This window comes from Dermacentor variabilis, unplaced genomic scaffold, assembly GCF_050947875.1.
Source record: "Dermacentor variabilis isolate Ectoservices unplaced genomic scaffold, ASM5094787v1 scaffold_13, whole genome shotgun sequence".
NCBI lineage: Eukaryota > Metazoa > Arthropoda > Arachnida > Ixodida > Ixodidae > Dermacentor > Dermacentor variabilis.
In genome coordinates, this window is record NW_027460291.1 from 36,455,280 (window position 1) to 36,468,967 (window position 13,688).

At 43.8% G+C, this 13,688-nt stretch overlaps 1 protein-coding gene across 4 annotated transcripts in view; it reads right to left on the minus strand.

Moving 5' to 3' along the window:
• Positions 1 to 13,688, minus strand: part of LOC142566760 (tRNA (34-2'-O)-methyltransferase regulator WDR6) — a 247,736-nt gene that overhangs the window by 150,965 nt on the left and 83,083 nt on the right. For all 4 annotated transcript variants that reach the window (XR_012825126.1, XR_012825125.1, XM_075677651.1 and 1 more), the window contains exon 8: positions 9,431 to 9,478. Coding sequence is in view for 2 of the 4 variants with exons in the window: in XM_075677651.1 (XP_075533766.1) it covers positions 9,431 to 9,478 (48 nt within the window). In the remaining 2 variants the exon portion in view is untranslated. The remainder of the gene's footprint in view (positions 1 to 9,430; positions 9,479 to 13,688) is intronic.

Genomic DNA, 13,688 nt, shown 5'->3' on the forward strand with positions numbered 1-13,688 from the left:
TTCGCATGACAGATGTGTGTTATTTTCATTAGATGCCGCGGCGGCCTAGCAGTGACGACAGTGGCCTCAAACTTGCTGAACCGGTGAGCCAGCTTTTCAGCCAGCCCCCTCTTCTCAGCAAACACTCGCATGGCAGATTCCTCGTTGGCGTTACATATTCTCCGTGCACAGGCGTGGTAGTGTTGCAGAAGTCACGAGGCACCTTTTCATTGCGGGTGCTGTTCTCATCGCGAAGATTGCATTTATGAGGCTGATGTAACGCGCAGCTTCTGCCACTGTCAGGCCTGAATCGCCCATGCTGTCGCTTTCCATGTCGTCCTTATCACTGTTGCTAGGCGGCACTTCGGCAACAACAGAGGCAACGATGGCAAAAAGTCGAACCTCGTAGCTGACATCTCTTTGCGGTCGCAGCAGCGCTGCCGAGCAACTTCTTCGTATTCCAAATGCCACACACCATAGTTTGCAGTAGACCCATATCGCATGCCAGCGCCAACTTTTCGTGTCACATTCGATAGCACGAACAATGTCTAATTTTTCTTCTAAGCTAAGCACCCAGCGTCTTCTATATCAGAGTTTCGGCATGACAAGTTCTTGCTTGCATGACGCCACAACACTCTCTGGCACGGCGCCGAAATGATGTTGATGTTGATGTGGCTTAATGCGCAAACGTACAGGGCGCTTGGAGGCCGTTGTGCTGATTTCTGAGGCTTGTTGTTCTGCCGGGCTGCCCAATGGAGACGACGCACCGCCATCTTTGCACGACGAAAAGTGGAAACACTACGTGTTAAGCAATAACGTACGCAATAAGCTGGTACGGTTTATGCGGATACAAAACACATTATGTTAAATGGCCGCCGAGTCAGGGATTTTACTTTACTACTTTATAACGAAACTACTGTTTAAGCAGATACGGTTTAACAAGGTTTTAGTGTATTCTCGGACATCAAGCGTAGCATCTATGAAGGCTACTTTAAACCTCCCTTTCCTCTCATTTCGTAGGAAGTTAGCACGCTCATCACTGCTGCACAAAATTTATTACTACAATGCGAAATTAAGAAGTATCCAAAAACACATATCATCTCATACTGACCATCACCATAAATTGAGCATTCCACATTGTTGCATGAACCTATTTTTTTATTCATTTATTCATAAAACTACCAATGAATGAAATCATCTGCCGGCCTCAATTGTTAACATACCCGATACATCTGCTTTCAGAACTGCTATTGAAGAATATTTTTGTTAATCTGAATTTTTATTTTTTTTATTATTATTATAACCTGTCGTCTATACATGTTCTATATTTCATTTCACTCCCTTCTGCAATACCTTTGGGCCTTGAAGGTACAATAAATAAATAAATAAATAAATAAATAAATAAAAAGGTACGACACGGCTTGTCTCGTTCAACGATGCTTTATTCACACCCTTGCGCGTAGCAGCGTAAAGGCATTCTCCTGCGTTGTGCCAAGTGCTTCACTTACAAAGCAGCACACAACACAGACAGCAATTTAGAAGACTTTTGCACAAGCTCCGCTTTTGAAAACAAGTATGCGGCCGCGAGCAAGTGTGCAGTTGAGATGTCGTTCGCTGCTATCCGGCACCGTCCATGCTGGTGGAGAGATGCAGGCAATGGCTGGCATACCAGTATCTGGCCCAGACAACGTCACTTCCTCTAATTCACGGCGCTGCCACTAGACACAGTATTTTGTTAAAAATGCATTAAATTAATTCTTTTCTGCTAGCTTCTGCCTAAAAACAAGGTTGTGTCAACAAATTTCAGCACCAAAGCTTTCATTTGGTCTAAAAATCTTGGTGGCAAAAGTTTTGTTCAGTATTCCTTTAAGGAAGGGATATCCTTTAAGGGATTCCTTTAAAGGGACACTAAAGGTTACTATTAAGTCAACGTGGACTGTTGAAATACCATCCCAGAAACCTCGAAACGCTTGTTTCGTGCCAAGGAGAGACTTATTTTAAGAGAAAATGCGTTCTGAAGCGTCCGCGTACCTCTAGCGCAGTTCAAATCGCCCGCCCTCCGATCGAGGAGAACTGACATCATGGTCTCATAGTGACGTTGCGCCATCGGTGAGTAGAACGGCGTCCGCAGACGGCGCTACGGCTTTTCTGCGCAAAACGCGAACGCGCGGCCAGAAACAGAGCCAAGACAGAGCCGACAGCAGAGCGAAAGCGGGAGTATGGTGGCTAGCGGAAGGAGAAACGAATTACGTCCCACGTTACGTCCCACGGCACACGGAGAGTCCGTTTTCGTTAAACTATAGGCTGCAGCGAGCTCGCAGCGTGGTCGGCGTGGTCTATGAGAAGCGACGAGCCTTTTCGCACTCGCAACAGGGCATAAAAATGTGCGAATCGACGCAAAACTCGGCCTAGAAACGTGCTTCGCCACAGCCAGGGCTCAATACGACCCAAGCTGGCACGACCCAGATGTCGTTTCCCGCACCGCCACCAGGCGCCGCTACTATACCTCACACTCCAGCGCAAGACGCCCATAAGCTGGTACTTCATTCTATGACGCTAACTTCGATGCTCGTCGCAATGGACCCTGACACCGACAGATTGGCTCGCGATGGTGGGCTCAACTTCAGCGATTTGAGCACCGACGAGCGCGACCTGCTTCTGAGGGCTCGCACTGCCGGCGTCGTTGCGTACTACGACGGCGGCCTCGACACCGGCTCTCCGGAGCGGGAAAGCAACGAGGGCTTCCCACGACATCACATGGACGTGGCATTCTCGCTGCTTGTTCCAAATGAAAGTTTCGCGAGCAGAACCCTCACAGCACGACGCGATAACGAAACTACTGAAACTCCAAAGCGTGCGCGGCGCAACCTCTCGAACACCCATATTACTGAAGGGTAACGTCAAAATGTTATTTTTTCCTAGAATCGAATAGACGTAGACAAGTAGCATTTTTTCCGGCTTATAATCGAATGAAATGATATTTTTAATACGAGTAGTTGAGTATTAGTAACACAAATTATGAGGAGACCTTTCGTCATCGGGCTAGTACCGGAATGTCGCTGGGGGGTCTCAAATCGTGTCATGCATTTACCTCAATTTCTCGGTTACTAAAGCTCTGTTCGCGATTATATTGACGCCTTAGACGTTCTAGAACATTGCTCTACCACTTTAACTTGAGTTTCTGGTAACCTTTAGTGTCCCTTTAAGGAAGGGTTCAGTATCCCTTTAAGAAATCCCTCAGGTTGCCAAAATTATTCTGGAGTCCACCACCGCAGTTTCCCTCATAACCCACTGCATAGCTTCAGCATGTTAAACCCCCCAATTTAACAGAGCAAGATAGACGAAAACACTAACTACACTGAGGAGCAGATGCTAAGGGTACATTCATACATGGTAATGAAATGCAAAAGTTGGCACAAACCTGCATGGCAAGAGCAAGTAGTTTGCATCTAAGTCCTACCATGTCAAAATTGATATAGGCAATCAGAAAGCCAGAGAGAAGTTGCACAGAAATGTAAACATCCAGCCCAGTGTCCCGTGACAATTGCCTTTTCCCACTCTTGGTATGCTTCACCGCAATACTTAGCGTATGCTTCGCCGCGTCACATTGCTGTATTGAGGCAAAGCTGACTTTCGGGAGCCGGCATTATGCAATTAGTCGTGCTTTTCGAGCGTGGAAGCTATTGGCGAAGATTACAAAGGCGGAGTCGGCGCCATTGTTGACATTGGCGAATTGTTTTAACAAAATACACGGCACCCAACAGCAAAAAGCTTGGTAGCGAATGTCAAAGTAGCTAGGCCTAGCGTTTCAGCAGTGTCCAGCGGATATGCATGCGAGAGCCCCTGTTCTAGGCGGCGAGATAATAAACATGGCGGCGGTGGTGGCTTCAATCAATAAAGGACGACCTAATAGCAAAGAAGACAGGTATAACGCCTACAGGTATTGAAAGACTTCGTAGGCTTGGCCATAAATCTAATGGGAATTCTAGGCCAATCATAAAATTTCTTGACTATCGGGAAAAGACGTCCATTTTACATGTATCCGACAAACTAAAAGGCTTGTCGTTGACTTTGTCCGAAGACATTTCAAAGCGCGTTCGTGAGATGTTTAAACTTTTGTGGGACAGTGGAACGAAAGAAAAAGCAAACGGCGCTAAAGTAAAGCTGGTCTTCGATAAAATAAGCATAGATGGTGTTCTGTATGCCTGGGACAGAAAAAAAGAGAGCGTATCAGATTGACCAAAAGAAAAAAATAAGTGACAGAAACAACACGATACTACATCCTTGATAGTCCTGAACGTTAAATGCAGAAGTGTAGTTAATAAGGCAACCGTGCTTGAGGGGCTTCTTTCTAACAATTCTGACATTGCTGTGCTGACTGAAACTTGGTTACATGATGACATTTTTGACAGCGAATTCGTGCCTGCTGGGTACAATACACTCCGGAAAGACCGCATTGGTAGAGGTGGTGGCATCTGTATTATTTACAAAAAATCATCACGAGTTTTCAGGATGCCTGATGTGTCAAATGCTGAGTGCATTTTTAGTAAAGCTTATTGTGGTCAAACCAGGTACATCATAGGTGTGATGTACAGGCCCCCTTCCTCTTCCCTGTCACTTTTAGATGATTCAAAAGTTTACATGAACACGTATATAAAACCTGGCGATTGGGTAATTCTTGCTGGCAATTTCAACCTACCTAATATTGACTGTCCCACAATGTCCCTCGTAAACCATAATGACAAAACAGGTGATGCTATGTTGGATATAGCATTTGCTTTTGATTATCTCAAGTTGTTGGCGAGTACACTAAGATACACGACAGTTCTAAATCTATACTAGACTTTTTCTTCGTGAGAGGATCTATTACAGTAAAACCTCGTTACTTCAAACTCGGTTAATACGAAATGCCAGATAATTCGAAGGTTTTCTGTGGTCCCATATTTTTCAATGTAAATTTGACTGGATAATTCGTACCGGTGACCTAGGCCAACCCGGTTAATTCGAAGATTTGGAGTGCTATGCGGCAATTCCCGATACCCATTTCACCACAAACCCAACGAAACGACGGCCATCTGGAGCTGCGAGGTGACGTCACATAACAATCACAATTATTTATAGACGAAGCGCCTGACTCATAGTACTGCTAGCACTCGGTAGCAGTCCACGGTACGCACCGCCGAAACGCACGCCTGCAGCGGAGAAGACATGCTTCACTGCAACGCAGTGGGCATACCGGTTTTTGCCATGTGCTTTCGTCCCCCACTCCGCAAGCTCCTCGCAGTCGCAGCGTCAACACGTCTTTCGTGCCGCCGCCACTGGCTGCCATTTGCCCATTCTCTCTCTGCACCTACGGCGATGTGTGTGCGTGCAACACTGTTTTTTTTTTCCGAACTGTGCAGAAGTGCCAGTAAGTGAAGATGCCAAAGTATAATACTTCAACGCTGCAGCAGCAGTTTTGCTTGATCCAAGAAGCAGGTAAGAACACGTGTTTCAAGACTCGAGTTGGCTGAAAGGCACAGCGTGCCCCCTCTCGACGCTGTCCACAATATTGAAGAACAAGTCGAAGGTACTGGAAGCCTACAGCAAGACATATTCTTCGTAGCGGTCGTGCGTACGGGCTCCCACGTACCAGGATGTGGAATCAGCTTAACTTTGCTGGCTGCAGAAAGCAAACGGAGCCCACCTTCCCATCAATGGAACGATACTGCGGGAGAAGGCCAACGACTTGGCTATACAACTTGGGCATGAAGAGTTCAAGTGTAGCAATGGATGGTTCAGCCGTTTTAAAGAGCACAATAATTTGACCTTTGTAGCCGTCTGTGGCGAGAGCGGCAGCGCAAGCGAGAGCGTCGTTGACAACTGGAAGAAACACATGTTGGCTCCATTGCTTAGCGAGTGTGGTGCAGACGATGTGTACAACCTTGATGAGGCAACCTTTTTTTACGAGATGCTGCCCACAAAAACATTCGCAGCAAAGGACACCGCGGTCAAGGTCAATTTGAAGATCTTTTGCAGTCCCGATGACTTCGAATTAACAAGGTTTTACTGTAGCACTAAATCAAAATGCGAAATTGTCATGGGAATCTCCAATCACCAGGCGGTACTCCTTACCTTATCTGACACTGCTATCGACAGAAATCAAAAACACTCTTGTTTTCCTAACTTCTCACGTGCAGATGACACATCCATAATCGATGTCTTATCCTTTCATTTTGATAGTTTTTCAAAGTCAACAGCAAATGTAGATGATTTGTGGATTTCCTTCAAGGATCTCGTATTGATGTGTATCGAATGTTTTGTGCCAAGCATTATTAAAAAGGTAACACGTGAGAATCCCTGGATGTCTCGTACTTCAATAGAAATGCTCAGAAAATTAAAATGATTGAAAAAAAGAAAGCAAGCAGTTAAAAGTCCTAGGTGTCTGCAAGAAAAAATTTCCGTTCTTACTGTTCAATATAAAAGTCAGATAGCACTCGATAAAGAAAATTATTTTGGCAACTTGTTGCCTAACTTCATTTCAAGTTGCCTAACTTCATTTCAAGTTCACCAGAAAAATTCTGGCGCACAATCTCTCCGGTATCCAGAGATTCTCATGCGTTTGAAGTCAACGGAACTCCAACCCATAACGAAAAAGAAATATCTGCTTTTAATAAATACTTCAAATCTGTTTTCACTAATGATAATGGCATACAGCCCACCTTCGAAACATGTTTACATCCGATGCATGATCTTGTCATCAGCGAGCAAGGTATTATTAAAATGCTTTTGAATCTCGATACCAAGAAGTTTCCCGGGCCCGATAACATACCAAATGCATTCCTAACTAGGTATGCAGAATGGGTAGCCAAGTACTTGTTTATATTATTTTCAAGATCTCTAAACGAAGGACAGGTTCCAAAAGACAAGAGGACGGCCAGAGTTCAACCAGTGCAGAAAAACAGTAAAAAATAGTGCATCAATAATTATAGACCAATCTCACTAACATCGACAACTTGCAAAATTACGGAGCACATAATACATACCCACATCTCTGATTTTCTTGAAAAACATGATTTTACTACAAATCTTCAGCACGGATTCCGGAAAGGTTATTCTACTTGCACTCCATTAGTCCAAACTATACATGACTTTGCTAATTCTATTAATAATGGGAACCCAACAGATGCCATATTTATGGATTTTGCAAAAGCATTTGATAAAGTTTCTCACAAAAAGCTGCTTTCCAAAATTATTAGCACAACTAAAAATAGAAAGGTTACTAATTGGATTTCAGCATACTTGAGTAACCGTCAACAATATGTCACTTTTCGTGATCATTCATCTCAGTCTCTTTCTGTTGACTCTGGCGTCCCTCAGGGTTCGGTGCTTGGGCCACTTCTATTCATCATTTATATAAACGACATCATAAAATACATTACAGTTCATATTAAATTATACGCTGATGATTGCACGCTCTACTCAGAAATTAAAACAATAGCAGATCAAACAACACTGAGTGAGGCCTTCCAAAAGATTACTGAATGGTGTGATGCCTGGTAGATGCCGATAAATTTTCAAAAAAATGTTTACATGAGAATAATCCACAAGAAAAATCCCCTCATATTCCAATATTCTTTTTCTAACAATATCCTTTCCGAAGTTGCACAATACAAATACCTAGGATTATGGATTACTAATGACCTTGACTGGACTAAACACATTAATCAGGTTATAAGCAATGCTAACCGTAAACTTTTTTTTCTTAGGCGAGCGCTAAAACTCTCCACACTCAGAGTCCAGCTCTAGGTTACAAATCGGTTGTCCTTCCAATGTTTGATTATGCGGCGATAATTTCGGATCCATTTACTAAAACGAACATTAATAAAATTGAAAAAGTACAAAAGAAAGCAGTTTGTATTCTTTACAATAACTACGGACACACATCAGTAATTGATCTGATAAATAGGGCTGGTTTGATATCTGTATCCAAAAGAAATCGCGTTTCCCAACTTAAGTTCTTATATCAATTAATCAAAGGTCATTTTAAGATTAATACTGATGGACTAATATCATCCTCTTCAGGTTACACTACAAGACAATGTCATAATCTCACAATCATCCCTTTTGGTCAGCGTAATAACTGCTTTAAATATTCATTTTTTCCCAGAACAGTAACGGAATGGAAACGACTTACTAACAATCAAGTACTACAGCAATCTCTGACATCATTCACCAGAAGCCTCAGTGTCCATTAACATCTATTTTCTGTTGTATTCATTCCCTGTTGCCCATATAGTTACTAATTTCTTATTGTTATCAACTTTATGCGCCTTACATTTTGTATTACTGTATTACTCAATATTTTATATGTTCCTGAATAATTAAGATATGCCATAAACCTTACTGTTCTGCTATGTCTACTCCTATGCTGCACTGCCATCATTGAATTTTTTTCTCTCAAATGCTGATCCTTTTTGTTTGTTCGCTAATCATTTGCGGCCTTTGTTTTTTTCTGACTTCTTTTGTAAATATTTGACCAGTCCTTGTATCTGTACGCCCACGCTGCGAAAATCCCTTCCTGGGATTGCAGTATCACTAAATAAATTTAAAAAATGACAATTGCCCCTTCCCGTGCCTGTTATGCTTCACCGCGTCACACTGTTGTACTGAGGCGAAGCTGACTTTCGGGAACCGGCATTGTGCAACGCGGCCTGCTTTCCGAGCTTCGAAGCCAATCGCGAGGACCAGAAAGGCGGAGTCGGTGCCATTGCTGACAGCGGCGAATCCTTTCAATGAAAAATCCGGCACCGAATAGCAAGAAGCTTAATAGCGAACGTTGAAGCAGCCAGGCCTAGCATTGCCGCGGTGGTGGCTACGGCTGTCAGCGGATCTGCGTGCGAGAAAATCAAAGGTGGCGGCTTTGGTTAATGCCGTTTCGGACCTGCGGTCACGGCAAAAATTCCGCACAATCGGACGGCGAAGGGTTCTTGCGTTTGAGATTTTAGACGTTCTTATGCACTGGCCCTACGGGGTACATGGTAGTGCCGCGAAGCCGTCCGCAAGCCATCCGAACTATCGGACGTCCGGAAAGCTGGTCGTTGACTGCACAATGGCAACTTTTTCAGATGTCGACATGGCATAAAAGACGATTCGTTATGATTTGTTACTCGAGCCAACGTTACCACGACTTTCGTTCCCTTTCGACAAAATTACAGCTAATTTTCCACGATAGAAGCACAAATTCTCTTAGCTTTCCCTGAGTGTATTTCCAGACTGTGCAAAATCTCTGAGAATTCCCGGTTTTCCCGATTGGTAGACACCCTGAAAATAGCGCAAATGGCGCCATTTAAGGGTGTAAATGGCGCAACAGAGGACTAAGCTGTACACACAATGACTTTCATTTTTTGCAAAACACACATGAGCAACAGACTGACAAACACAAAGGAAGCACCACTCGATCACAACTCACCGCAAGCGTCTCATCTTCATTGACAGCAAGGCACCAAATGCTGCCACCCTTGATTTGGTGAGAAAAAGTAAAGGACAAATTTCATCAATTATTAAAACACAGAAATAAAGTAAGCATACAGTGGTAAAGTATTTTTCAAGTATAATAGACATGCCACTCTTACCAATAGCCCAGCTGTGATAGATGAGAAAATGCAAACATCAGGTGCTATAGTACCTGCAACACACACGGCTGCATGCATTTACTTGATGTCCTTTTCTGTTCACTTTAATGTGATAGCGTTAAGGGCGCTCTGTCGCATAAAATCCAGTGTCAGGATCTTGCATCAGACGTCATTTAGTGAAAAATCATTCTGAACCCCAACCACGCAGCTCTCCACGTGGTGCAGAGGCATTACTGAACTAATTAAATTCCTCAAAGTAAGATGGATCAGAAAAATTGTGAAGTACAACCTCACACAACCTACAGACATGACAGCATCAGATTATAATTTGAATATACCAGAAAGCATAACTCTGCTACATGGAATCTCAAACGTAAACCCCTTTTCCAGCATTTCTACCATTCATAGAGTGGCCCGCTGCGCTCGGTTTCTTGCAACAACACCATCCAGATGGCGCTCGCCTCCGTGTATCCACAGCCGATGCAAGAGGCTGCATTTCTACCAGAAAGGTCGCCCGCTCACCTTCGTGCATATATAGTGTCTGTCACCAGCGTTTCACGGTAAATGTTACGGTTACATAAGCTGCAGTTGCCAGGAAGCATGAGAAGCAGTCAGGGATCTTTGAATGCTATCATGTTCCACTCTTAAAGGCGAAGCTTAAGCGTCCTCCAAATTTTTAAAAGACATAATAATTTACATGCCTTATGCGGAGCACTTATATCTCTCTCTTAATAATCAGAAATACCTACCGTTTCAACTCAGTACATTTGTACGCAATCATGAAAATCGTTTCAATGTCCCTTTAAGTATAATACAGCAGACTTCCGTTAATTTGACTTGAGTTAATTTAATCGAGACCAAATGTTCCAGGTAGCGTCCATACATTTGTATTGGCCAACACTTCTGTAATTTTGATCCCGAAATTGGCCCTCCCCGAATAATTAGTCCATGACTGGTAAGCATGCACGCATGTGACCCCAATAAGCCCATTTGTGATCCAAACGACTGTATCAGTCTTAGTGGTGTTAGAACAGTGAAAGAGTCCAAGACACAGTGGTGGGAAGAGCCAAGAGCATTTTGAAGCAGATTTTGTAGCAGTCAACAATGACAATTCTGAATGGTTGTCTCAAACAGACACCATTCCTCTGCATCGAAAATGGTTACAGAATACTGGCACACATCATTGCGGATATTCTTGAGGAACACAATCTACCGTATGTGCTACATAAGGCATTTTTTCTTTGAAACTTGAACAGCACATATCGAATGAACAAGGCCTTTATTTTAAGGAAGGGGACGGCTCTCTGCCACTGTTGGTATTGGGTGAGAAAGGAATCTAGGTTGCCAGATTGTTGTACGAGGCACATCTTAATTTCAGTCTATGGTCTTCCGCTTTATGCAGACACTGGTACTACTAGGTGCATGTTCAGTTCCATTGTTCTCGTGTGGGCTGGTCGATCCCTCCTACACTGCTCTAAACAAGCCAATTTGTCTTCCATTAGTCACAATAGCTTTCTGTAAGGTGTGTGCGAATATTTGGAAATTTCGAATATTATCGAATATTACAGTTTTCATATTCATATTCTATTTGAAAACTAAGTACTGTATTTACTCGCATAATGATCACACTTTTTTGTCAAGAAATTGACACAAATTCAGGGGTGCGATCATTAGGCGGGTTAAATTTCCCGCGAAAAGAAAACATTTTTTTTTCATTCAGCATTTTCTTCGGGATGACAACAGGTCAACAAATAGGCAGCTGCGGCTGTAACAGTGTGGGACACCAAAACAAAAATGGCGGCTGGTGGAGGGTACACTTCTAACATATCAGTGTAAACGTGGCTGCTATCGTTGCCGCTCGCGATTTGTTGCATGCCCACGAGTGCAGACAAGAAGAATCGAAAAGTGCCTTTTTTGTTGTTGACCACAACCATTATAGAGCCTACAAATAATAAAGCCAAGGCAAGTTTGGTTCTAGCTTTTTTTTTTTTCATGGAAGTGCGGAAAGTGATGAAAGGAATGAAATGGAGAATCTGCTTAAGAATGTTCGGTGTGTGCAACACTTGGTATGTTTGAAGAGTCCTTTGCATAGCATTCGACAGCATTCGACAGATGGCAAGTGCGATCATCATTAGCTAGACTTGGCACACAACATATCGCTGTGGCAAGTTTTGGGTGCGATCATTACACGGGAAGAGAAAAAAATCGAATTTTGATGACAAAATTCAGAGGTGCGATCATTACGCGAGTGCAATCATTATGCAAGTAAATAGGGTATTCGAAAATTTTTGAATATTTGACTAGATACAAATATTCAAATTAAATCTAATATATTGCTCGCTGTACGTGAGTAAACATGATTCTTGGCATTTATTTCTATTTAATCTAAGAAAGTGTGCCTGATTTGTGCTGAATATTGTGATAATTGCATGCTGCTGGCAAAATTTCACCTAACACACTTAGCCTGTGGACGTATAAACTTTGCAGGAAAGCCAGCCTCTGAGTAGCAAGGGGCACGGGTTTGTGAAACGCGAGGGTGCACTATTTTGCAGGTTCCACTCCCAATCCTGGGTTTATTGCTTGACAGCAAATATGATGAGTAACGACTGGTACAGGGTCAAATGCCTCTGAGTTTACAGGAAATTGATGCGGTATTATACAGTCAAATCTTGATGCAACGAATTTCAAGGGACTGCTAAAAATTGTTCGTTATTTTAAAAAATGGTAATAGTTAAAAAGAACTAATTCTCATGAAAAATCGTAAATGCAACAAAAGGAGTCTCCTACCTTTGCTAGGAACACATCCGCAAATGCGTTAATGTTTAATGTCTAAGAAGCATGGAAAAAACACTTAGTATTCGGGAATGAATGCATGTTTATTTCAAGAAATCAGTAATCTATGCCTGGCGGGTGCCGCTCAACTGCTGCAAGACGAACGCTTCAAAGTTGTTGACATTCTTGTGCACTGCTTCGGTGGCACTGCTGCACCTAGAAAGGTAAGTGCACATCTTTCTTACACACTCCATAACGTCGGAGTTGGACGCCAATTCTCGTTGTTGGCTCGCAGGCGCTGTCTCGGTGTTGTCTTCACTATCAGTGTCCTTGTCGCTGTTACCTTCATCACGACGAACAGCGTTCCCGATATCGTTGGTCGTCAGTTCAGCCGACATGCATACATCGTCGTCGTACTGCACGTAGTCTTGAAATGTTACCGACGCATCCATAGTGAGGCTTTCTACGACTTCATCCCCTATGTTGCTCAAGTCGCATTCTTCGCTGTCTTGTGCACTTTAAAGTTCAGGTGGCATCGTAGGCAGGCCGACCTGCCTCCAAAAGTTCTGGATGGTGGTTGCTGTCATGCTCCACCAGGCGCCGGTAACCGTTTCCGCAGCCTCTCGCACATTGATGGAAGTTACCGCAGCCTCATGAGGTTATGGCCGTTTTGCCATGCAGAAGTGAACTCACTTCCCGCTCTACTGCCCCGCTGCACCGACGAGCGATGCTCGCCGACTAGGGCCACCATCCCACCCTTGAGCCCTTGAGCCTATCCCTGCCCCTTGAGCACAAGCACGCTCTTCTCGAAGAATTTAATAGAGTCTGGGATACCGGGATACTGCCCTACACTTGGAAGTTTTCGGTGGTCAAGCCCATTCCGAAGCCTGGTAAACTACCACATACCTTATCCAACCTCCGTCCGATCTCTTTGACCTTGTGTGTCTGTAAAGTAATGGAGAGCATGGCCAACACACGCTTGATGTGGTACCTTGAAGATCGTGACCTTTTGGCTCCTACACTGTATGGATTTCGCTGTGGGCTATCAACACAGGATGTACTATCCCACCTAAAACAGGACGTCCTCGACTCGAATTCGGTGCACCCACGAGCCGTTGTCGCAGTGGATATACGCAAGGCATTTGATTCCGTCCCACATAACACTATCATGATCAAAGCACGTGCCCTTGGCATCAGAGGGAAGATGTACAACTTCATAGCGGGTTTCCTTGAAGAGCGAAGCTACCAAGTCGAAGCTGGTCACGACGCCAGTGCCATACGAACCAACCACGTAGGCGTCCCCCAGGGCTCGGTTATTTCACC